Genomic DNA, 24,906 nt, shown 5'->3' with positions numbered 1-24,906 from the left:
CAGCACTATATCAAAGTGAAACCAGGCTCTTTTAAAACAAAAACAGCTTTCACATCATTTCTGATAGGATTCCTTCCAACAGAAACACAAAACCACTGCTAACTTTTGGATTAAAAATGAGCCACCGCAAAGGCGGTTCACTCATTCTGCAGCAATCGCTTCTAAAAATATATGCAGCTCTGAAACGTGGCTGCTTTAGCAAAAAATCTGAGTAATGAACAGAGAAGTAGATATAAGGTTACACGCTACTGCACAGCCCGAGTGACATCAAAAACACCTCTAGAAACTCTGCAGTTTTGTGTAACAGTAGAAGGAGCATCAAGAAGAGTCAATAAATTCCAGGATACAGCCAAGAAATAACAAAAGAAAACAAAAAAATCCAGAACATGAAAAGTAGTAGAGGGAAATAATAAAACAGGTTTCAAATTGAAAAACACCACCACCTAAAAACCCAACCAAACCAGGACTCACCTTTGCTCTTATCTGCCAAATTCACTGGCCATTTCAGAACACCTGCTCTTCATTTCTTCCTGCACATTCCGCTGAGACTCTTTCTCTCTCCCTTCATACACCTTTAGTTTCTTCGTAGCTCAGCTCAGAAGTCTCTTCAGCCTGCAGAGCAAATTAGTCAAGAAAACAATGAAACCAGGAACAACCAGCCTTTTTCACATACTCTTCATGTAAACCGCACAGACACGTCTGTTGTAGTTAGCCCCAGGCCTCCCACCCCCCAGCTGGCAACTGCAGCCACATGCTGCTTGCTCACCCCTCCTCTGCCCCAGTGGGATGGGGAGGAGAATTGGGACACAAAATGCAAAACTCATGTCTAATGGAACAGCAAGAAGAAAACACAAACAAACACACACCACTATAAAAAACACAAGAAACCCAAACAACAACAACAAAACCCCAATAACAATAATATTGAAAGAATATACAAAGCAAGGGACACACAGCACAAATCTCTCACCATGTGGTAATCCTGGAGTGCAGGTCTCTTAAGCAGCAATTGTGAACTCCCAACCACAGCCCGTGCCAAAACCTCCCCCCTTCCTGGGCAGCAGGTCGCACTTGAGACACATTAGCACCAAACTGCGTGGTCCAGAGAGAACCGAGTGTCCCGGAGCACCTGCAGCCCCGCAACCAGCAGGAGAAATGCCACCACGCCCCAACAGCTCCCCTTACTGAGTGTAACCTCATACGGGATCAAATACCCCTTTGGCTAGTTTTGGGGTCAGCTGTCCTGGCTGTGTCATGCCCCCAGCTACCTGTGGAAATAATAGCCTTATCTTGGCCAACCCAGCACAATGGCCTTGCTTCATCTTTAATGTGCTTGACACACCAGGAATTAATGAGAAAAGCCAGCATTACTGAGCCAGAAATCACTTGGAGGGTCCCAATTTCACAAGACAAGAGGAATAAAGGACTTCCTTTCCCCCAGGAGAACACAGAGTGACCTGCATTTGCAGTTCTTTTGGCAGCTGTTGAAAACTATGGGCTCATGCACAGAAGCGCCTTGCAAGAACTAACATGAGGCCTGCATTATTTGCTCACAAAGAGTTATGTAAACCTATTTTTCCATTGGAGTTCAATAAAGCTTGACTTCTGCTCATGGATACCTCTTCAATATACTAGAAAGCCATACCTCTCACAGTCATTTTGCGGTTCAACGTTTCTTTTCATTTCGTGGTCTAAACGCTGGTAAACTGGGTGGTTCGACTCTACCAGCTTCTTCACTTTTTCACTCTCGCATTTTCGAAATAGAAAAGATACATGACACACAAAGATTAGGAACAGTTTCTGTATGCAGTATGTGCATCCAGCGTTCTCTGCAGAGAAGCTGCAGTACATCTCTACCCGTTAGCCAAGTTCCACAGAATAACACGGGACAGAATTCCTGAGAACATTTAATCACTTCAGGTTTCACATCAGACAAGTTAATACATAGCAACAGAAACAGATGCCCTCACCAAAGCAAAGGCCATTCTCTTCTAATGTTTCAAGAGAAAAAGGTAGAAAAGATGCTGGAGAGTGCTTTTGGCAGTTCCTCTGCTCACAGCAGGAATTACGTAGGAATCATGGGAGAACATAGGTCAATCTAAAGCTTTCACAGGATCTTCAAACAACCAGCATGCAAGGGCTTGCAGAGGTATTCGATCTTTTGGAATTCTACAATGTTTTATTCCCCTCTGCCATTACCTTCATATATTTTTGCAAGTATTTACTTATTCACATGTTGGTCCTCTTGGTGTTTTCACAGTTAAACCAGAGGAGAGCTGGCACCTGTTTTGACTTTGTGCTTCCATTTTTCCTCTACAGAAAAGGAGAAAAAGCAAAAGACTGCCCCTTGGAAACTGTCAGCCATTTCTTGTTTCCCAAGCACTAGTTCATTTGTTCATGTGCCTGAATCCCTTCAGTGCTTTTTTCTGCAAGGCTTACATGCTCTTGCTACTCTGAAAACATGCAGCAGCTCCTCCATACGTTGCACTGCAAACATGAAGCATTTTATCTCTGCCCAGGAATCAAGGGGTCAGAAGATGAGCAGAAGGTATCAAGAAGGAACTGGGGAACTGCAGCCTCGCTTGATGTGCTCAACTGGTAGCAAACCATGCTGGGAACTCTTCCAGCAGAACCAATCTAGAATTCACACAAGGATACCCAGCTAGCTTTTATTTGCTTCCTGGATGACAGCCAAATCACAACACTCTCAGAACCTGAACGGCAGGGATACCAGGAAAAAAGCCGAGTATGTAAGAACTCAACAAAAAGGTGAACACGGTTCTCCTGGGTGTTGGTTGGGTATCTGGAGAATTTTCTGGGCTCAGCTGTTCCAACAGCTCAGCCTTTTCCCTGCCAAGCTGAGCAACACGCTCCTCAAGGTGGGATCTTGTCTTCAATTGTTCTTCCCATGTGCTGTGTGAGTCCTTTGGTGTCCAAACCAGCTTTTGCATCTGTGAAAGCAACAGTGACAAAGGAAAAAGTCTAAGGTGGCTAGAAAGACAACACTGCAACAGAGAGCAGTAACTTATATGGAAAGAGGTCTAAGGTCTTCCTCTCCCCATCCAAGATCTATGGTTAAGGTAAATGCAGAGTGCGCGACACACCTCAGGTAACGTAACCAAGAACAGCAACTGCAGCTGGCGGAAGTGATAAGATGAGGTTGAAACTTTGAGGGATAAGACACACACACACACACACACACAAACACACACACACACACAAACACACACACACACACAAACACACACACACAAACACACACACACAAACACACACACAAACACACACACACAAACACACACACACACACACACACACACACAAACACACACACACAAACACACAAACACACACACACAAACACACACACACAAACACACACACACAAACACACACACACAAACACACACACACACAAACACACACACACACAAACACACACACACACACACACACACACACACACACACACACACACACACAAACACACACACACACACAAACACACACACACACACAAACACACACACACACACAAACACACACAAAATGATCCTACAACTTTCTTCCAAAGGTCCTCCAGAGTTCATTACACATATTTTATATTATAATACCTCCCCTGGTGCCCACCACAAAAAAAAATCTTACCCTCACACCTTCTGTAACAGTTGTGCATCTCCTGCAAGAAAAAAAAAGTTTTCAAATCAACACTGCTATTTATGCTTCTACGCAAAGGGACAAAGATGTGCCTAACAGATCGATACATTTGAGGGGAATAGAAATTGCTGATTCAGTTCAAGTATAAAGAATGCAAGTTGACTAGAAGCTTTTAGTGGCATTCTGTAAGAAAAAGAAATGTCTATGGATACACAGAAGGTCATGAACACCTTAGCAAGAAGGCCATGTGTTTACAGAGCTTCTTCAGAAAGGCATGTCATGTGCCTAAGAACTCTGGACTACTCTCCTTTTCCCAAGGAAAGCTCAAACCTCAGACTTGGTGCTAAAATGGAAACCAGAAAAGATTTATTTTGCTTTTGCTTCACAGAATCAAATTCTGCTGCCTGAAGAGCCTGTCATTCAAGCATCAAGTTTATCTTTTCTGACACACACAGAATAAGAGGAGGAGATTATTAGAGATTAGCAAAAAGGCACAAACAACTTAAAAAATCCCCTAGTAATGCCATGATCAGTGGTGTTATTGCTGGAGCACTGAAGAGAAATTAAGACAGTTCTAATAAAGGGGAAGGGTCTTAAGGTACTTTCCTCACAATACACCATCTTATGTGTACATATACAATACTAAGCAGATATAGAAGAGGGATTTTAGGAGGAAAATGTATGAGGAAAAAGTATCTTATTACCACTCCAAAAAAGCGTGGAGTTACCTTTCCAGTTTATTTGCCAGGCGTCTTCTAATTTTCACCTCCTCCAGATACAGCTCTTTGTACCTTTCCACTTCAGCTACATTTTTGTAACACTAAAGCTCTAGAAAATTCTTAAAACCCAAACATAACATGAAAAAGCCTTAAAAGATCCTAACAAATAGAGACGTCTTGGTTTGGGGTCTGATTTTTTAATGAAGAGAAACTCTTGGTCAGGCAGGTTGTAACATTCCCATTACTGAGCAACATTAACTAGCACAAAACAATCTGTAGCTCACCTGCTGGATTATAACAGGGCATTTAAAAAATATACAGGAAGAAAGCACAGGGGAATTATGACAATGAAGGTCTGGCTAAAGTCTGTCATCAAACACATGAGCCGAGTGTCAGCTAAATGTCTCCACTGTTCTCCTTCCCCCCAGTCCCCGGAAAAGGCACCATCGCTGACTATCCCAAGCCTCCTGAGCGGGCACTTCTCACCTCACTGCACCTCTCTTCAGGCAGTAACATCCCGGGTTCCCCTGCAGCAGTCACCTTCTCAATAATTGTTCTTCATACACCGGTGTTGACTGACTACTTACCCACATGGGTTACCTGAGCACAGAGTAGGCTGGATCGTCTGAGACTCCATAAGATGATACTCGGAGCCTAGGAACTCAATTTCAGCACAGTCCTGGTACTTCAGACACAACCGCTGTTACTACCAAGAACTTTTTGAATATCAGAACTGGCAAGAAGGGTAAACCAGACTACTCCTATGGTTTAAAGAAGTTCCATTATAACAGATGAAATCCACACACTGTCATCTTGACTACAAATGGATTCTAGCTTTAGGCTAAAAGGCAGAATAACCTTGCTTACAGATACTCTTGAGCAGCAGTTGACAACAGTATTTCAAAATGCTTACCTTAGCCACATAGGCTTCAACCCTGTTTCTGGATGATAATGTGCTCCCAGCTAGGCTTAGGAAGCTTTCTCCTAGACTCAGCCTTCCGTTAAGTGCCAAATTGTTGCCAAGATGTTCCCGTTCGGTTGAATACAGAATTGGACTTGCAGCCACACCTCCACTGACGATGCTGCTTCCGATGACCGATTTGTTTCGATGGCGTTCCTGAAGGAGATGCGCGTTGGCTTCTGCGAGTTTCTCATTAGCTCTGAAACATTCAGAGCATACAAAGAATGACCTGTGGGAGGAACTCTTCCACAAAGTTATCCTCCAGGTCTTTGACTATTATTTGACTTCTGAAAGTAGAAGGGATTAAGACCGTCCAAAACAAGAATATAATTTGATCCGAGGTTTTTTTGGAGAGCCTATTTCTAAGAAGTCACATTACCTAGAAGGACCAGCAAGTTACCAACACTTTGGACTTGTCAGCATTAGGGCTTCAAAGCAACCTGTGAATGCCGTGTGTTTACAGCGCTTCTTCTGAAAGGCATGTCATGTGCCTAAGAACTCTGGGCTCTCTCTCTGAGCTCAAACCTCAGACATGGTGCTAAAATGGAACCCAGAAAAGATTTCTTTTGCTTTTGCTTCAGAGAATCAAGTTCTGCTGCCTGAAGAGCCTGTCATTCAAGCACCAAGTTTATCTTTTCTGACATACACAGAATAAGAGGAGGAGAGTATTAGAGATTAGCAAAAAGGCTGCCTGTTAAAGCACAAACAAGTTAAAAAATCCCCTAGTAATGCCATGATCAGTGGTGTTATTGCTGGAACACTAAAGAGAAATTAAGACAGTTCTAATAAAGGGGAAGGGTCTTAAGGTACTTTCCTCACAATACACCATCTTATGTGTACATATCTAATACTAAGCAGATATAGAAAAAGGATTTTAGGAGGAAAATGTATGAGGAAAAAGTATCTTACTACCACTCCAAAAAAGCGTGGACTTACCTTTCCAGTTTATTTGCCAGGCATCTTCTAATTTTTACTTCCTCCAGATACAGCTCTTTGTACCTTTTTGCTTCTGCCTGCGTGAAATCTTTTTTAAATATATTGTCTTGTTGAATATTTTGTATCTTGTCCAATTCAAATTCAAGTTCTCTAATCCTGTGTTTCAGTTGTTTTCTCAGGGAAGCGTGATGACTGGCTCTGATCTGTTCTAATCTGTCCTGGGAGGCTGCCTGCATCTGAAGGAGATAATGCACTTTGAACCACCGCAAAGAAAACAGAAGAGTCCCCACCAGTCAGTTTCTTGTACGCAATTTTGAGGGCCCACCTTTACTCAGTGAGGCAATTGTGCCTCCTCACTACCATCAGCAATCAAGGCAGAACTCTGGAACTACCACGTTACATTGCTTTTTTCATTCCAAAAGAAACCCCTTCTTAGAACCATTACTCACCAAAGCTACTAATCAAAAGAACACTGTCTCTGTAGGACAGGGCATATAGAAAAGGATTCCTCCAAGAAATTATGAGGATCCCTCACCTCCACCCCCTGTACAACTTCAGTGACTTCTTTTCTAAGTGCTTTCCCCTGGACAATGACAAATCAGGACCTGTATGTCTGGCCGTGACAGCTCTAAGTGTCAATATTGAGTTCAAGGATGAACAGTAAGAACAAGGCCAGACAGTGATACCGCCCAGGAACTGCAAAACAGAAAGCCACCCTGGGCAAGCTTTGCATTCAGCGCCCTGCAGGCACGTTACTCACATGTGAAAGCACCATTGCCCAACCGTATTTCCTGTCTTTGCTGAAGGACAGTAGGAGAAGAAGTACAGCACTAACACACAGAATCAGGAACCAAAAATAACAAACTACAAAATTATCACCACAAGAGAAGTATATAATTGAGACTACAGGCACACACAAGAAATTCACTTACCTGCAAAAATAGATTGACTTCTTGTAGTTTTTGTCTTAATTCTTGTTCGGCTCGTTCTTCCGCTTCTTTTTCATATTGTTCTATAAGGTTGTGATCCACCATGCTAGTCTTTAATTGATGTTTCAGGTTAGCCACCACTTCCATCAGCTGGCATTTGCTTGTCTCCAGTTTACGACGGTTCTCACGCATGGTGGACAACTCTTCTCGCAAATCTTTATTTTCAGCTTCCAGCTGCTTGCATTTTTCAGACTCTGCCTCCAACTGCTGGGAAAGTTTTGCAACCTGCAGACAGCAAAAAAAGAAAAAAAAAGAAAAAAGAAAAAAAAAAAACAAAACAAAGAACAACCAACCAACCAAAAAAAAAAAACCAACCAAAAACAAAAAAAAACCAAACAGGTCAATACATTTGAGTGGAATAGAACTTGCTGATTCCGTTCAAGTATAAAGAATGCAAGTAGACATGAAGCTTTTAGTGGCATTCTCTAAGAAAAAAAAAAAAAGTCTACTGATACACAGAAGGTCATGAACACCTTAGCACAAAGGCTTAGATAAAAAAATCCTCAGGGTGTACAACTTTCTCAAGTGTCCTTACAGAGTAGGTGAAACACTGGTTCTCATGACAGAAGCTGACATGGTCTCATGGGCAACCTCTGACAAAACTGCCAAGAAAAGATTGGCCTCCTAAGTTCAGTCTCCTCTCAGTTTTCAACCACAGATCTCCCTGCTGCCCACAACATTCATTCTGTCCATCATCTGCCACGGTTGAACTCCAGTAGGCAGCTAAGAAGCACACAGCCACTTGCTCATTCCCCACTCGTGGCATGGGAGAAATAATTCATCAGGCAAATCATGCTGATGAACACAAGTATCTTGCACACCACAACACAGATACAAAACACAGCAGCAGGGGAATGAAGAAATTCACAGCCTTTTCCCTTGAGGCTGCCTTGCCCTAAAACCAGAAGGGTATTTGTCAGCTGCACTGTGCCTACACAGCCCACCTGATATCACAGAGTGGCTGCAGCTGGAGGGGACCTCTGGAGATCATCTAGTCCAACCCACCTGCTAAAGCAGGTACACCTAGAGTAGATCACACAGGAATGTGTCTTGTTTTCATCAATTAGCTGCACACAAAAAATTCAAAGACTAAACCAGTCATTCATCAAAGCCAGTCAGGTACCTGCTGATGGTGGTGGTCCTCTGCAGCTGCCTGTGTTGTCCTCAAGCTAGTTATTAACTCTTCCAGGCGGTTATGAATCTACGGAAGCATTGTAAGAAACAAGACAACACACCATGACTTTCCAGGCTGAAGTTTACACCTCATTACCAAAAATGAATATTACATATACCTCTTCACACCTTTATTCCTATAGCATTTACAACCAGCACCAACGATCAAAACAGCCTTAGTTTGATGCCGCTGTAAAATTGTTAGCAATCATCACCTCTGCCTTCTGGTTTATGGAAAGAGAACATCATGTGGGATATGAAGAATCTTCAATGAAAACAAGTATTAAGCTTTTCCCACCCACAGTACATTTGAAAATCATGCCCTGTTAACCAAAGGGGAAGGACCAGCACTGTGACTCCCTTCCCTCTTTTGACAGTATCAGTACGTAGTTCAACTTTCACACCTAGTTATTTTCAAAATCTCTTCAGCACTAACAGCTAGAATCATAGCAAGAAGCCGAGCTCACTGGTTACAATACAAAAATCATTTGCTTCATTAAGGTCACTGATGAAAGCACCTTCTCTGAGCTAAAATTAACCACTGCATAGAGGCACTGGGAAATTCCAAGGCTCACACTGAGTTCTGCAAATGATACCACAGGCATTCCTCTTCACTGCTTCATGGAAACACATACCAAGTGGCCAAAGGAAAAGCAATCCAGCACAGCAGATGTCCTGGAGTATAATTTTTTGTCCCGGTCTGATGATGCCAGTCAGGCCCCTGGCACAAAGTGCTTGGCAGCAATATCCCTTGTGGGATTTCCGTGAGTTAACTTGATGAATACCTTTAATAACACACATTGCCACAAGCGCCTGGAGCAGCATCTGATGTCACAACAGGTCTAACGCAGACAATAGTGACACCAGCATATTTGTGCCAAATCCTTACCTCTCAGAGGTAAGAAGCCTGTATTCGGAAGAACACAGGAACTGAACTCCCCTAGGCTCTCCAGGAAAACCTCATCCTAACAGTTCCCAACAGAAATAGTTAACTAGCCTTGGGAGCTCACAAAAAGGGAAATTATTGTATTATTGTATTGTATTATTGTATTAGCCTCAGAAGATGCCAAGAGGAAGCCCTCGACTTCTTTTGCTTTATTTTGCAAGGCAATCTTCCACAACTGCAAAATCACAGCAAGAATCCACAGTAGTCAGGTGAGCTTGTGTGGAGAGGAGTCAACTACTGCTGAAGAATACAAGTACTGCGTGTGTGTATGCACACCCTCTCCTCCATGGACCATCATCATTTCAAGTACATTCAAACCTTGGCTTCTACTGGCAAATGACCACAAACTGTCTTACTGCAGCATCTTCAAACTGGCCTCTCCCATCCCTACACTGATTTCTTACAGCACATTTCTAAGCACCAACACTGCTCTTCCAAGCCTTTCAGTGACTTGTAACACTCTTTTAATTGTATCTGCTTGTTTGCTCCTCCACTAAAAATATGAATTGAAAAGTTCATCCGTCTCCTAAAGTGACTTCACAACTCCCTCATAATAGATTAACATGACTTCTGATTAGATCAGGCCTCTATACTTCAGTGGTCATAAGAACACTGCCAAAGGTGGCCCCTGCCTCAAAAGTAGCTTACAGTGCATTTGCAAGAAGGCTGCTTAAGGATGGCAAATTAGAGCAGGGCCAAAGAAGGGAGAGAATAAGAGATTAAAAAATAAAGAAAAGCAATCAAACCCCCCAAACAAAACAAAAGCAACCAACCAACAACAACAACAAAACCCCAAAACCAAACCCAAACAAATTATATGCAGAATAAGCTACAAGAGCATTCAGAATTGACAGCATCTGGTGGCAGGGGAGGTAAAAAAAAGCAGAGACAGCATAAAAAAGCCCAAATGCAGCAGTCCAGGATTCCTAGTGTTCGTCAGAAACCAGACAACCTGCTTGGCCAAACCAAACAAAATAACCTATGGACACATCAGTTTATTTTGCAAAGCAACTTAGGAAACAGAAACCTTTTTCCAAGTAAGCACAGAGCATTCCCATGTCAAAGACTTGGACAGTAACTTCATTAAGCCTCTGACATAGATTGCTTTTTAAGAGCATCAGCAAGTTCCTGCTGCAGCTGTCTGATCATGCCCTAGTGAAACAGGTAAATGAGCATGAAGAAGGTTACAAGAACCTGAAATATGCCTTCACTTATTTGATTATACAATTAGACCTGCCTTCAGATTGAACTCAAAGGTAGGAACTCTTGCCTGCCACCAGCAGGCATCTGCACAGATGGTGACCTCTCTTCATCCTACTCAGCTGAGCACCTCCAAACTATCAGCAGCTGTTCATGAGGACTTGTGTTTCCTCATACATACAAAAGGCTCAAGTATTAATCTTCTTGGAACAATACACCAGCACATGCTGCAATAATGTATTTTTTTTTCTAACAAAAGGCAACGAAATCTGTTGCAATACAAGAGCGATAGTTCGACTGCAGATATTACTCTGATGACCAAAGGCAGGACTTTGTATTAGATTGTCCTTTGTTCTGTTCGTCCATTACACAAATATAGTGCTAGAGTTAGGCTAGGTTACGGTTGGACTCGATGATCCTGAGGGTCTCTTCCAACTGAAATGATTCTTTGATTCTATAATTAAATGAATACATCTATCTGAATGCTCTTTTGAGATACACTTTAAGTACATGTTCAAGCACATCCTTTTGCAGGCTTCTTACTGAGTTTATTTAAAAATAACAACTGCCTTTATACTGGCAGATTAGATTTACAAAAGTCTGGATGCACTCTCCCATTACCTACAGCTCCCCTACCTCCCTTCCTACCCCCTATATCTCCCTGCCTTTATTCTTTTCCACCACTTTTCTCAACAAAAAACATCTGCATGCAGATGCATGCAGAAGTGGGAGCAACACATGGGTCCTGCATGTTTAAGGGACATAATTTTATGCTAGTGCTCTGCATAGGAGCATGTTTCATATTCATGTACTGTGTGAATTTGCAGAAAGACAGTTTAACAGATGTCCTAATGAGTCTTCTGTCCAGTTAATTAGTCTTTCACAGAGTCACAAAGAAAGAACACATTTAAATATGGCCACACATCATAAAACAGAGAATAGAAAGCTTAGGTCAGTGTCTGAAATGAACTTCTTGAGGACCAGGCAGGACCCTTAGAACCCCCAAAAAACATCCATAAATTAACACTGGACACTACTAATACTCTTCAATTTTGATAGCAACTTATGGAAAAGCAATTTTTTTTTTTTTTTTATGTAGGAGCTTAATATAAATTCATCCCCCACCGCTTCACTTGCCTGCATCTTCATTTCTCAGCCCTTGCATATTGGATTGTTCTTCCCTTTATACCATTCTTACTTGTGTCATCAGTGCAATACATAGATAAAACCCATTAAATAATTAAAATAATTCCAGAGGGCAAAAATGGACTAAAGAAAGGTGAAAAAAGTTCTAGAGAAGAATCACCTTTCTTGATCAAAGCTTAGACCTAGATACCTGTGTTCTGTTCACTGCTCAGATCTGAGCAGTAACATCCTGTTCGCCAAAACCTTCCATAATTCCAAGAGAAACAAGGCAAACCAGAATAAAACAGCATTATTTGAGCCCATGCACATAACTTATACCTGATACATTTTAGAAACATAAAAGAATTTCAAGAACTGACAAACTTTAAATTGTTCTTTGTAAGCGTATACTTTACCTCTCTTGCTACTTTGTCAGTCTCATATTTAAAGACTTGTTCTCTTAAATCGGTACACTTGGCATTTAATTCCTTGTTTCTCTCTTCCACTAGATAAACTGGCTTTTCAGTATCAGCTCTGAGTTTGTTTTCCTTCACAAATGCCTTCTTAAAACTTATCCTTTTGCATTACTGAAAGTCAGCTATACAACATAATCATCCCTGGAAAGCCGTCTTTTATTTTTGCCGTTTATTATATATTTTTTCTATCTATCTATCTATCTATCTATCTATCTATCTATCTATCTATCTATCTATCTGTATATAACCTTTTTTCCACATAAATGTTTTCAGCCTACATTTCTATTCCTACAGCTTTGCTGCCCAATAATGCAAGATTGGTGAGGAGATGAATTGTAAATATGCCCAAGCGACTGCAGCTGGTGTGTAGAAAAGCACATAGATCACAGTAATTTTGTTTTGGCCTTGTGTGCTTGACAAGTAGAACCCTCTGTGGTTGGATAAAATAGGCCTGCGAGAAACTCAATGGCACTTATCAAATACGCCTGAGATTCCTGCTTTGTTGTGAGAAAGATCAAAGCACATAAAAACTACGCCTGCTTCCATCCTTATAATACAGGTGAAACCAGCAGGTTTGCAGATCTTCTAGCAAGGACTGACCTCTGCAGTGCCAGCGTCCCCGCTTGTGGACCAGTGCTGGTTGCTTGGGGGCCTTTTAGAGATCACCCCCATGAGCGAGAGAATGAAAACAAATTTACTCTTTGCATTTCATCTGTGGTTTGTGGTTGCTCCTGTGACTTCCTTGTGTTGGCTCACACAACAGCCAAGAACAAATAATTCTTCCAAGCACTGCATATTTGTAGTAAATTTAGTTAACTCTTTTCAGGATTATTTTTATACAGTGCTTATGATGGCTTTTGCTCCTCCAATTATTCTATCTATAGAGAGTTTAATCCGCTGCTGATATTCCTTCACAAAATTTTAGCACGTGGAGGTGCAAAAGGCATACTTGAAGTAAGTCCGATAAAAGAATAAGTCATTAAAAAAACCCAAGAAAAACCAAAACAAGCAAGTAATGGGAACACAAAGAGTAAGCGCCAAAGAACTTTCTTCCCGGTCACATTCCCTTGACACAAGTAGCTCGTGTTTCAATGCTAGAAATCTTAAGAAGTGACGACAAAATATCTATCAAATGAAAAATAACAAATAGCTTAAGGGAAGCTAATAGAGACACTACGCTGTTTCTACTTGCACGTACAATTCAGGTACGTATAGGACCAACGCTACTTTCCAGAACTTCAAAGGCATAAGGGAAAACAGGAAAGGTGTGTACAAAGTTAAGTTATGCTGGTGAACTGTAAATAATCCATCAAGAAGCAGAAAAAGTTATACAGTATCTGTTATGACTTTAGACCAAACATGGCGAAATTCAATTAAATCGGAGAAATAAAGCACCAATAGAAAAAGTTACAGCTCCCCTACCTCCCTACTTACCCGCTATCTACTGCCTTTATTCTTTTCCACCACTTTTCTCAACAAAAAACATCTGCATGAAGAAATGGGAGCAACCCGTGGGTCCTGCATGTTTAAGGGACATAAAATTATGCTAGTGCTCTGCATAGGAGCATGTTTCATATTCATGTACTGTGTGAATTTGCAGAAAGACAGTTTAACAGATGTCCTAATGAGTCTTCTGTCCAGTTAATTAGTCTTTCACAGAGTCACAAAGAAAGAACACATTTAAATATGGCCACACATCATAAAACAGAGAATAGAAAGCTTAGGTCAGTGTCTGAAATGAACTTCTTGAGGACCAGGCAGGATCTTAGAACCTCCAAAAAACATCCATAAATTAACACTGGACACTACTAATACTCTTCGATTTTGATAGCAACTTATGGAAAAGCAATTTTTTTTTTTTTTTTTTCATATATAGGAGCTTAATATAAATTCATCCCCCACCGCTTCACTTGTCTGCATCTTCATTTCTCAGCCCTTGCATTTTGGATGGTTCTTCCATCATTCACTACTTTCTCTTTGAGGATCCCCTTGTTCTGCATATCTTCCAGTTGCTGACGGAGTAACAGGTTTTCACTCTGGAGGTGGGCCAGTCGCTCCTGCATGGATTCCTGCTTTATTATGAATTTGCTTACTTGATCTTTCTCAAGTTGTTGAGCATGTTCACATTCCTTTGCCTGACTCTGGGCTTGACTTAATTCTTTTTGTGTCATTTCCAAAAGCAATGTTTTTTCTCTGAGCGTTTGTTTCAACTGGTGAAGCTCATTTTCTAGACTATTAGCCTTGCTTTCAGCTTTACTCAGCTGCTGAGACAAGCTCTTGTTGGTTTCTCGCACATCAGAGAGGTCACGCTGGAGTCTGTCTTGCAAGCAGAGCCATTCATCGCGCTCTCTCTGAAACGTTCGTTCGATATCACTTTTTGATGAGTGATGACGTTCGAGTTCTTGAACTGTAGTGTTCAGGCAGGAGCGAAATGATTCAATTTCTGTCTCTAGTCTGTCTTTGCTTTCTTTCGTCTGCTCGAGTTTGGAACTTAGCACTGCAGATTCTGTCTTTAATAAGCTCAGTTGTCCATTGTACTGAAAAACTGTTTGTGCTAAGGCTTCCTCGTTCAGTTTAAGTTGCTTTTTGAGATCTTCGATTTTTTCTTTTAAGGTCTCATTTTCCTCTAAATATTTTCCTTCTTCCTCCTGATGCCTAAGTCTTACTTGATCCAATTCTACTCTTTACCTAGTAATCTCATCTTGTAGTAACTGATTTTTGTACAACAGATCCTTCTCTCTCTCCGTGTCAGATTCCTGAATGACAGGGAACGTAAATAAATAGCCAGTTGGGAAATGAACATACAAACCCACTTCAGCACTAAACTGCATTTTAAAATTTCTAATACTGAAGCATGACTGAAACAGGTCTCACTGAAGGGCTTCGATCTTATTGCCCTGCTGCTGGACTGTGGCTTCCAACTTGGCTTTTTCCATTTCGAGGCTTAAAAAGAAATAAAGGTCTTGTTACGGAAATCCAGAACACCACTTGTGAAAGAACAGCGTGAAATAACATGATTGAAACCAAAAGCATCCTTGAAAATTGTCTATGAACTTGTTGTGATGCAACAAGGCTCTCCTGTTTTTTTTCAGGAGTCCCAGAAAGCGACAGACGTCTGGCTTCACTGAGTTATTCTCTTACTGTTGCACATGTTCTTCCAGTTGTTTCATGGCTGTATTAGCCCCAGAAGATGCCAAGAGGAAGCCCTCGACTTCTTTTTCTTTATTTTCCAAAGCAATCTTCAAGCCATGAACACGATGGTCTGACTGAAGATGCTCTTCTTCCAACTCTCACAACTGCAAAATCACAGCAAGAATCCACAGTAGTCAGGTGAACTGGTATGGAGAGGAATCAACTACTGCTGAAGAATTCAAGTACTGCATGTGTGTATGCACACCCTCTCCTCCAAGAACCATCATCATTTCAAGTACATTCAAACCTTGGCTTCTACTGGCAAATGACCACAAACTGTCTTACTGCAGCATCTTCAAACTGGCCTCTCCCATCCCTACACTGATTTCTTACAGCACGTTTCTAAGCATCGACACTGCCCCTCCAAGCCTTTCGGTGACTCGTGACACTCTTTGTGTGACAGGCTTTCCATACCTCAGTTTCAACCCCGTCCAATTCCTTTTGCAAGCGCAGAGTCTCTTCCTCCAGTTCTCTGCATTAGTCCACAGTAGCTTCCAGTGAAGCTTCTGACATAGTTTGCTTTTTGAGAGCATCAGGGGGGTGGTTAGTAGATCGAGAGAGGTCCTCCTTCCCCTCTACTCCGCCCTGGTGAGACCACATCTGGAATATTGTGTCCAGTTCTGGGCCCCTCAGTTCAAGAAGGACAGGGAACTGCTGGAGAGGGTCCAGCGTAGGGCAACCAAGATGATTAAGGGAGTGGAGCACCTCCCTTATGAAGAAAGGCTGAGGGAGCTGGCGCTCTTTAGTTTGGAGAAGAGGAGACTAAGGGGGGATCTTATTAATGTTTATAAATATATAAAGGGTGAGTGCCATGGGGATGGAGCCAGGCTCTTCTCGGTGGCAAACAATGATAGGACAAGGGGTAATGGGATCAAGCTGGAACACAAGAGGTTCCACTTAAATTTGAGAAGAAACTTCTTCTCAGTAAGGGTGACAGAGCACTGGAACAGGCTGCCCAGCGAAGTGGTGGAGTCTCCTTCTCTGGAGACATTCAAAACCCGCCTGGACATGTTCCTGTGCGACCTCACCTAGGTGTTCCTGCTCCAGCAGGGGGATTGGACTAGATGATCTTTTGAGGTCCCTTCCAATCCCAAACATACTGTGATACTGTGATACTGTGATCAGCAAGCTCCTGCTGCAGCTGTGTGACCAAATCCTAAAGGAATGTTGGTACATGAGCATGAAGAACTTGATAAGAACATGAGAATAGGAGATGTGCGTTTACATCTTAGGTTACATATTTAGGTCAGTCTTCAGAGTGAATTCAAAGATAGGAAATGATGCCCACCACCAGCAGGCACCTGCAAAACTGATGACCCGTCCATCTTTCTCAGCTGAGCATTTCCATGCTGCAAGAGGGAAGCAGGCAGGAAACTTGGCTGCTTCTGTGCTATCCTCAAAATAAAACTCAAAGGCCAGTTGCTATGAGCCCCTGGTCATTTGCTTGACCTGCCTTTGTCCCAGTTCTAACTCAACAGCTGGTCTAGAGCACAAGTATTTCAAGGGCCTCCAGTTACAAATGTGTGGCAGCCAATGAGGTACATAAGCCTAAGAGCAAGCGCACCAAGGGGGACCCTGCTGCATCCCTCACAGAAAATATCTCGAAATTACCAGGTGGTTCAGCATCTTCCTCTTGCTCTGTTCCGCCTGCTAGCAGGGTACCTGAGAAAGGAGGTAAGAAGTTACACACTCGGAGTGTTTATCTCGCTCTGCTTTTTCCTGTCATCCAAGCCCAGCATCCAAAAGATGAGGAAGAGCATCTTCAGAGATTACCTAGTATATGCCTATTCCAGGCTGACTACAACATGCATGTTTCTACACAGGTCTGTGTAAAGAATCCTGCCAGCTGCCTCTCATTTAATGCACAGGCCATATGTTCCGCTTAGAAGGGCCTAAATTTCCACATATCTTCATTAGTGGTGATCTCCTGAAATTGTCTGCAAGGTTCAGCCGGCAGTTGGCTTGGACTAGAAATCTAACGACATCCACGTGGCCATTTTCGCAAGCGAGATGCACAGGCGTCCTAAGAATTAAATTCATGAGCATAACATAGACAATGGAAGAAGGAAAGCTGTGTCACCAACCAGGCCTGGGGACCCTGCCCAGACTCTGCTCCTGCCACTTGCAGCTGCTGCAGCCCTGCACTGGTCACCCACGGGGCAGAAGGGAACTGGCGATGCCTGAGCAACACAAAACAGACTTGCACGGAGATCACGGGAAAGTGACAGGACTTCCAACAGCATTGGAGCCAACCCAGCAGCTACAAGCAATGAAAAGCTCTGGAGTTCAGTCTCCCAGCTGACAAGACAAATCTCACTTCTCAAGCTTTAGCTTGAATGTGATCCCAGACAAAGCTTTAAGGGCGGACGCTTCTACATGGCACCCAAAAGCTGTCAGGGGGTTGTCTGCGCCATGCTGCTCGCTGGAGCAGTCAGCTCTGCATCGTAACAAACTCTTTGTGCTGGAGAGGGGGCTGCTGAGGAGGAGCGGGGCTTGGCTCAGAACCTCCCGCCTGCCATCAGCGGCCTACAGCCCCTCACCGCTTCTCCTCGTCTTGCCGGTCGATGTCAAACTTCTTCGGCCACCAGGACCACCGCCTCAGATAGGCCAGGTCGCCGTGGGGAGCCGCGTGGTGCAGCCTGCCCAGGTGGGTGCTGGTGGTGGTGGTGGCAGCGCAGGGCTGCCCAGAATGGCTGCCGGAGGGTGAGCGCTGCCGCTTCTTGCTGAAGAGCCCCATGACCCTCTGCATGCCAGCGGTGCAAGCATGGCCTGCTGGGAGCAAACAGCAGGAGGAGGCACCCAGCGGACTCTTCTGGGCTCTGGGCAAGGACTAGGATGAGGACAAGGACTAGGACAAGGATGAGGGCAAGGACAAAGAGAAATTCAAGGACAAGGGTGAGGATGAGGATGAAAACGAAGTGGAGGCACAGGGAGGCGAGCTCTCCCCAAGCAGTGGCCATGGCCTGGAGCACTGAGGTGGGCCAAGGACACACCAATGCTCCCAGCGCAGGAAGTGCTGCCACTACCACAGCGGCGGCGACTTTCTTGGGCAACCTTTGCCAGTGCTCTGTCACCCTCTCAATAAACATGCGTTTTCTGCTGTTCAGAGGGAACCTCCTGTGTTTCAGTTTGTGCTTATTGCCTCTTGTTGTGTCACTGGGCACCACCTTCAGGTATTTCTAGACACTGATGAGATTCCCCCGGAGCTTTCTCTTCTCCAGGCTAAACAGTGGCAGTTCTCTCAGCCTTTCCTCAAGTGGGATGCTCCGGTCTCTAATCAACAATGTGGTCCTTTGTTGGACTCTCTCTGGTATGTCCATGTCTCTTTGTACTGAGAAACAGAACTGGACACAGTACTCCCCTCACCAGTGCTGGGTAGAGTGGAAGTACCACCTCCCTTGACATCCTGACAATACTTTGTCTAAGGCAGCCCCATAGATCATTTTCCTTCTTTGCTTCAAGCACACATTGCTGGCTCAAGGTCGACTTGGTGTCCACCAGGACACCTAGGTACTTTTCTGCAGTACTGCTTTCCAAGTGGGTGGCCCCCAGCATGTACTGGTGCCTGGGGTTGTTCCTTCTCAGGTGCTGCACAGGGCACTGTCCTTTGTTGAACTGCAGGAGGTTCCAGTCAGCCCATTTCTCCAGCCTGTCAAGGTCCCTCTGGGTGGCAGCACAACCCTCTGGTGCATCAGCCAGTCCTCCCAGTTTTGTGTCATCAGCAAATTTGCTGAGGGTACACTCTGCCCCATCATTCAGATCGTTTGTGAAGATTTTGAACAGGACTGGACCCAGTATTGACCCCTGGGGTACACCACTAGTCACTGGCCTCTGAGTAGATGTTGCACCCTTGCATCACCACCCTTTGTGCCTGGCTGTTCAGTCAGTTTTCAGTCCACCCTGTTGTCTGCTCCTCCTGCCAGTGTATGCCACAGCTTGTCTATGGGGATCTTATTGGTGATAGTTTCAAAGGCTTTTCTGAAGTTGATATCCAGATAGACAACATCCACTGCTCTCAGAATGTTTACGAGGCCAGTCTTTTCATCGCAGAAGTTTATCAAACATGACTTTCCCTCGTTGAAGGCATTCTGACGTCTCCTGATGATTTTGTTGTCTGTCATGTTCCTGGAAATGTTTTCCAGGACTAGCTGCCCCATCACCCTCCTAGGGATGGAGGTGAGTCTGAGTGGTTTGTAGTTCCCTGTATCTGCCTTCTTGCCCTTCTTGAAGATAGGAGAGACTTTTCTTTCCTTCCGTCTTTGGGCACTTCAATCCACTGGCCATGATTGATCAAAGGTGACAATCAGCAGCTTCCTCAGCACTCATGTGTGCATCCTGTGAGGGCTCATGGTCTTATGTATGTCCAGTTTGCTGAAGTATTCTTGGACCTGATCCTCTTCCACCAAGAGTACATCTTCCCTGCTTTAGATTCTCCCCTGGTCTCCAGGCCCTGGGATTCCTGATGGCTGTCCTCGTTCGTAGAGTGGAGGCTCCTAGTCATGGGAGCTATCCCACCATGTCTCTGTGATCCCAACAAGCTCATCGTCTTGCAACAGCAGGTAGATCTCTCACCCATCACCTTTATCCCCGCAGAGTGTGTTCGTTAGCATACAGGCACTTCAGAGAGGCACCCCAGCAAGTTGAGTTCCTGGAGAGGGTTTAGGGGGTTTCTCCAGAGTGGTTTGTCAAAGCTGTAGTGCTTATGTATCTCCTTCCATTTGAAGACATGGGTACTGGTTAGATGGCTGCTGCTACGGCTACCTGGCCAGACCTGGAACACGACCATCGCTCTGTACTTCCAGGTGTCCAAATGCACAGTAGGATACGGAAGGTACCGAAGTATGAAAATGCAACAGCGTGTGAAATTACATCATACTGAACAAGTCTAACTATAAGCAGATCGGTGCAGCTATGAATGGAGAAAATAAGGAGATACTAGGGTGATGATGAGCTGGTGTTTGTGAAGGGGTTCTGTAAGGGGCTGCCACCTCCAGCAGCTCCTGTGCCAGGAATTCCTCCTCCTCAGCCACACGGTGGGAAGCTCAGGACTGAGCTTTTGTGTTGCTAAAGGGGTCAGCACAAGGAAGGCTGTTAAACCCAAGAAGTATGGAAAGGGCATTTTGTCGTGGAGAAAGTTAGTGGGTGCAAAAAGAGGACCACTGTGTTCTGTAGCACTGTGCCGGATGAAATGAAGCTTACCAGTAACACAGTCCTTTGTAGCACACCTGCTGGGATGCATTGAATGATTCCTTGCTGCCATGGAACTTGCGTACCTTGCAGTCATTCTGCCCCCAAGGACAGCTTGTTTTCTATTCACAGAGATGCAATGGTAGTAGAAATCACTGCCCAGCCTGGTGTTCAAAGGAGACGGTGCCATATAGATGAAGACGACAGACTGGGGAATTTGTTCCTCCATATGTTTGGGAAAGAAATCTTATAACACCATCCCTGTGGTGGTTAGTGTTTGGTGCTACTGTTTTCCCAGGTGACTCCCACAGCGCAGTCTGTCCCCAGGCCTAGGGTGGGTGAGGTGATTTGTCGTGTGTTTAGCCTCTGTCCACATCACGTGGTGTGTCCCATAATCACTCCACAAGACAACAAGGAGTCTTGTGGAGTAAATCTTTCTGAATAGTGAAGGATTTCTCCCTGCCCCCTTCTTTTGCATCTCCTCAGGGCTTTACAGTTTCTTGCAGCCAGACAAGCTTCCCCATGCCCCATGTGGGGGCTCCAGCCACAGCCTTTTGTCTCTTTTTTTTTTGTTTTTTTGGGGTTGCTTTGTTGGTGGTGGTGGTGGTTTTCTTTTTTTTTTTTTACAACCCATCTGAAACAATATTTTTATTGAAACAAACATGTAGTCCAGTCTAGCTGAAAAACAGGTCACCAGTGAAAGCTAATATAGATACTCTTTTTAATATCATTCCTTTACTTTCATAGGAAAAATAAATGGGATTGAAACCAGAAGGTGGACATAGAGTGAAGGCCCTGTTTTAGTCATTCTAAAACAGAAAGCTAGAAAGCAGTTTGTTGATTAGAATGATGACATAAGTCTCTGGATTTTTTTTTTTTAAGTGGAAGAGAGTTCTTCAGTAGCGTTACAGATGCAGAAAAGCAGCGTTATATCAATCAGTCTTAGCTTCCCTGATGCGTAGGTAATAAGGAATACCTTATATATCAGGGATTCACAGATGAAAAGCCAGATGTGCCAGATGGTCATATATGTACAGATCAAGTCTTGAGGTGGGAGAGGGAAAATGTACCAGGCTTAGATTAAAAACATATGACAGAAGATAGTGAAGAGCCAGGCACCTGTCCAGAAATCCTGTTCCGATAGCCTCTTCCAGTGTGCTGTGTTCTGTTGTAGGGTCCTTTTCAGGGACTTTTTTTTTACTATAATGGCAGAAATGTTGACATTTGCTCCAGTAGCAGCATTTACCCTGAAGAAAATAAAAGCTCCGCTGACAAAGGTAGAAATCAAAGTTGAAAACACAATAGCATTCAGACTTCTGCCAAGAGCTTCTAGCTAGTGCTAAAGCCTGACCTTATCTAGGCGGTGATATCTTCCTTCCTGCAGCCTTGCAGCACGTTCCCGGAACTCTGGAACTTGTGTTGAACAACATGCTGCTGCCGTTCAGCATTACATCACTAATGGTGCTACCTAGTGCCAACAAGTTTCATTCAATGCTGAACTTCTTTCCTGCCACTTGCACTTTTCGATAAAAGGTGTTTGTTACTCGAGGGAGCACAAGGGCATGTGCATGTGTGGCAGGATGCAAACCCCCCTCTCTCCTCCTCCCTCCTTCGATATGGAAGGAGCAGACACAGCTCCCTCTCTCTCTGCTCTTGGAGGCTGACAGCTTTGGTTTGGCCCCAGAGCCCCCTGGCCAGGACCCTTAGGAGAAGGGAGTGCCGAGGCGCCAGGGAGCCACTGGGCGCCCGCGGCCAGTGTGGGGGATGTTTGGAGGCTTCAGGGGCACCCACAGCCAGGGTGGGGGTGCAGAGAAGCTTCTGGAATGCCCACAGTCAGATCTGATCAGCCAATAAAAACCAGGACTCTCGTCGAGACTCCGCCCATTGTCGCGGGTCGCTCGGAGCACGAGCGAGATGCTGCCGCCGAGCGCCCCCCCCGGGATGGAGACTCCGCTTGCCTTGCCCGCACAGGTGTGAGTAAAACTTCTCCTCGCAGGATTGCGAATGTATTTACTTTCCATGCACATTTGCACGCGTAACTTTCCGTGCTCAATACGAGCACGTGTAAATTTAATCCTCGCATAATGGTGGGTGTATTTTCCTCCTGTGCTTCCACATAAGCACGTGTAACTTTCCATGCACGTTTGCACGTGTATTTCTCCTCGCAGGATTGCGAGTGTATTGTAAATTTACCCTCGCAGAATCGCGAGTGTGCACTTCCCGTACTCAAGACGAGTACGTGTATCCCTTTAAAATAATCCCACACCGTGTACAGGCAAGTGTGTACTCCTCCCGGACTCAGAGACGGCTCCGGCATTGTTTGGGTGAAGCCGTGTGCATGCGCTCTGTGGACCGCCTGTTGTATTAGTTGCTGCCCCTTAATAATTTTCCTCAACTGATATCCGAACCTGTATTTAAGTCACTTTTGGAGCACTAAAACTCTGTTTCTCACTGGTTTAATAAAAGTCGTTTTGGACCCTGTTGTCCCTTAAACTAACCTCGGGGTGCCTCCGTGACAGCAGGTACCAGTTTTGTCCACTGAAACATCTTCAGCAGTTGTCCCATCATCTTATTTTTGGTTTATGCTCTAGATTTATCTTGAATGTTTATTTTTCCAGCAGTGGTGATTCCAGTGCTCTGCATAGAAACTGCAGCGGAAATTATGCAAGTGGAGTAATCGAAGAAGCTCAATTTGAAGTAGTGAAATCCATACAAAAATGAAGTAAGCAGGATAGAATCCTGTTGAACGTGCGCAAAGTTAGGTTTTATAGCAACGCTCGTTATAGTGGAGTTCTTTTTAACAGAAATACAGTTAGTGTGCATGTCATTCATATTATGAGAAATTGTGAGAAAACATTCTCAGACATATGTTAGGGCACTAAAATTTCATATGGAAGCTTCTTATCCTAAAATATAATTTTAAAGTGATGGCTCTTGCTTTGGATTTTTGTGCTTAAATCTTTGGGAATTCTCACTTGTATAATTTCAGAGTTCAACTCGGCTTATGATGCAGATGGACGCCACTGTGGATGAACGTTGGGATGTTTCTGCAAACCGTAGTGTCCTCAGTCAGATACAGGCCATAGATTGTCAAAGCTGTATTCAAAGCAATATACATACAAAAGACCAGGAAAAGAATGTAGCAATAAAAACTCTAGCCATTTACCAGCATTTCAAACTCAGTTTATGGCATTTCCAGGGAATAAAAACAGTTCTTGCCACCCGCCACTTAAATAGCACTTCATCTACACAATTTCATGTACACAGGCTGGATCTACGGGACTTGTGTTTTGCTGGGAGTTGCGGTGCTGAACAGAAGCCAAGGCAGGAAGTGATCACGGCTGAGGAGCTGATGCCGATTGAAAATGTGTGATGCTGCCGAGGAAATATCACACAATAGAACCTCAGTTAGTTTGGAAATAGATTTCAAACCCAGGGCACGTGAAGATGTAAACAGTCAATAGGACTGGGGCCCACCTTGCTGCTAACAATCGCATCATTAGTGGTAGGAGGGTGCAGAACAATTTCCATGATTAAATTTCAAGTGCAAAGTGCGTGAAAGCGTGTGCCCATCGACGCCGAACGGAAACAGCCTTCTTGCTTTGTGCCGTGTTTCTTCTGCTGCTTGTCCTCACTCATCCTGGATACAAGAGTCAGGTGTAAGTGCACCTTAAATCTAGGAAGTGCTAATGCTCAACATCTTTGAAAAAGCAAGCTTAAGCTTATTTTGTGTAACTAAAACGGGGTAGGATTGCTCTCTGGAATTGCACTTCTGATTAGTAGGGCTGCTTCCCTGAAAAGTCATCAGCTCACATTCCATTAAAAATGGACAGGATCTGAGCGGCAACAGTCTCTGATGAGAAATGGAACAGAATTCAAATATCTGGTAAGGTTAGCTATTGTTATAATTTAAGTGACGATTGTTATGTGGGTGAAGGGGTTTTATCTAGAGACTGGTTTAACATCTTGCATAGTTTATAACATCCACCGAGTAATTTTGGAGTTTATGCTCTTTAACTTCTAATTCCACCATTTTTCAGAAGCCCAGCCAGTGCAGAAAGCAGTAAGAAAGACAAACGTGAATCTGAGAGTCATAACATTTTATGTGTGGATAAGACATGTATGACGCTCTACAACCATGTTGTGTATGGTGGTAGTTTTGGGTTCTGTTCTAGTGATGCTTTTTCTGAGTTTCAAAAGCAAAGCGCAGGTGCCAGCAGAACTGCCCTTAGCTGAAGGGGAATTGCCGGGTGACCACACCGCTAATCACAGAATGTCAGGGATTGGAAGGGCCCTCAAAAGATCATCTAGTCCAGTCCCCCTGCGGAGCAGGAACACCTAGATG

At 43.9% G+C, this 24,906-nt stretch overlaps 1 protein-coding gene across 1 annotated transcript; it reads right to left on the bottom strand.

Annotated features, from left to right (window-relative positions):
• Positions 1-4,463: 4,463 nt before the first annotated feature.
• LOC309435149 (ankyrin repeat domain-containing protein 26-like) lies at positions 4,464-18,111 on the bottom strand (the record flags this gene model as incomplete). Its single annotated transcript, XM_082043067.1, is given in 12 exon segments — positions 4,464-5,030; positions 5,290-5,536; positions 6,274-6,509; positions 7,206-7,487; positions 8,386-8,463; positions 10,449-10,467; positions 10,469-10,533; positions 12,123-12,254; positions 14,117-14,866; positions 14,870-14,938; positions 15,789-15,846; positions 17,915-18,111. Coding segments are annotated over 12 exon segments (2,208 nt in total). The 3' UTR covers positions 4,464-4,955.
• Between the last annotated feature and the right edge of the window lie 6,795 nt (positions 18,112-24,906).

This window comes from Streptopelia decaocto, assembly GCF_964273445.1.
Source record: "Streptopelia decaocto genome assembly, chromosome: 1".
Classification (NCBI taxonomy): Eukaryota; Metazoa; Chordata; class Aves; order Columbiformes; family Columbidae; genus Streptopelia; species Streptopelia decaocto.
Note: the sequence above shows the minus strand (reverse complement) of the source record. Positions and strands in the feature narration are given on the sequence as shown.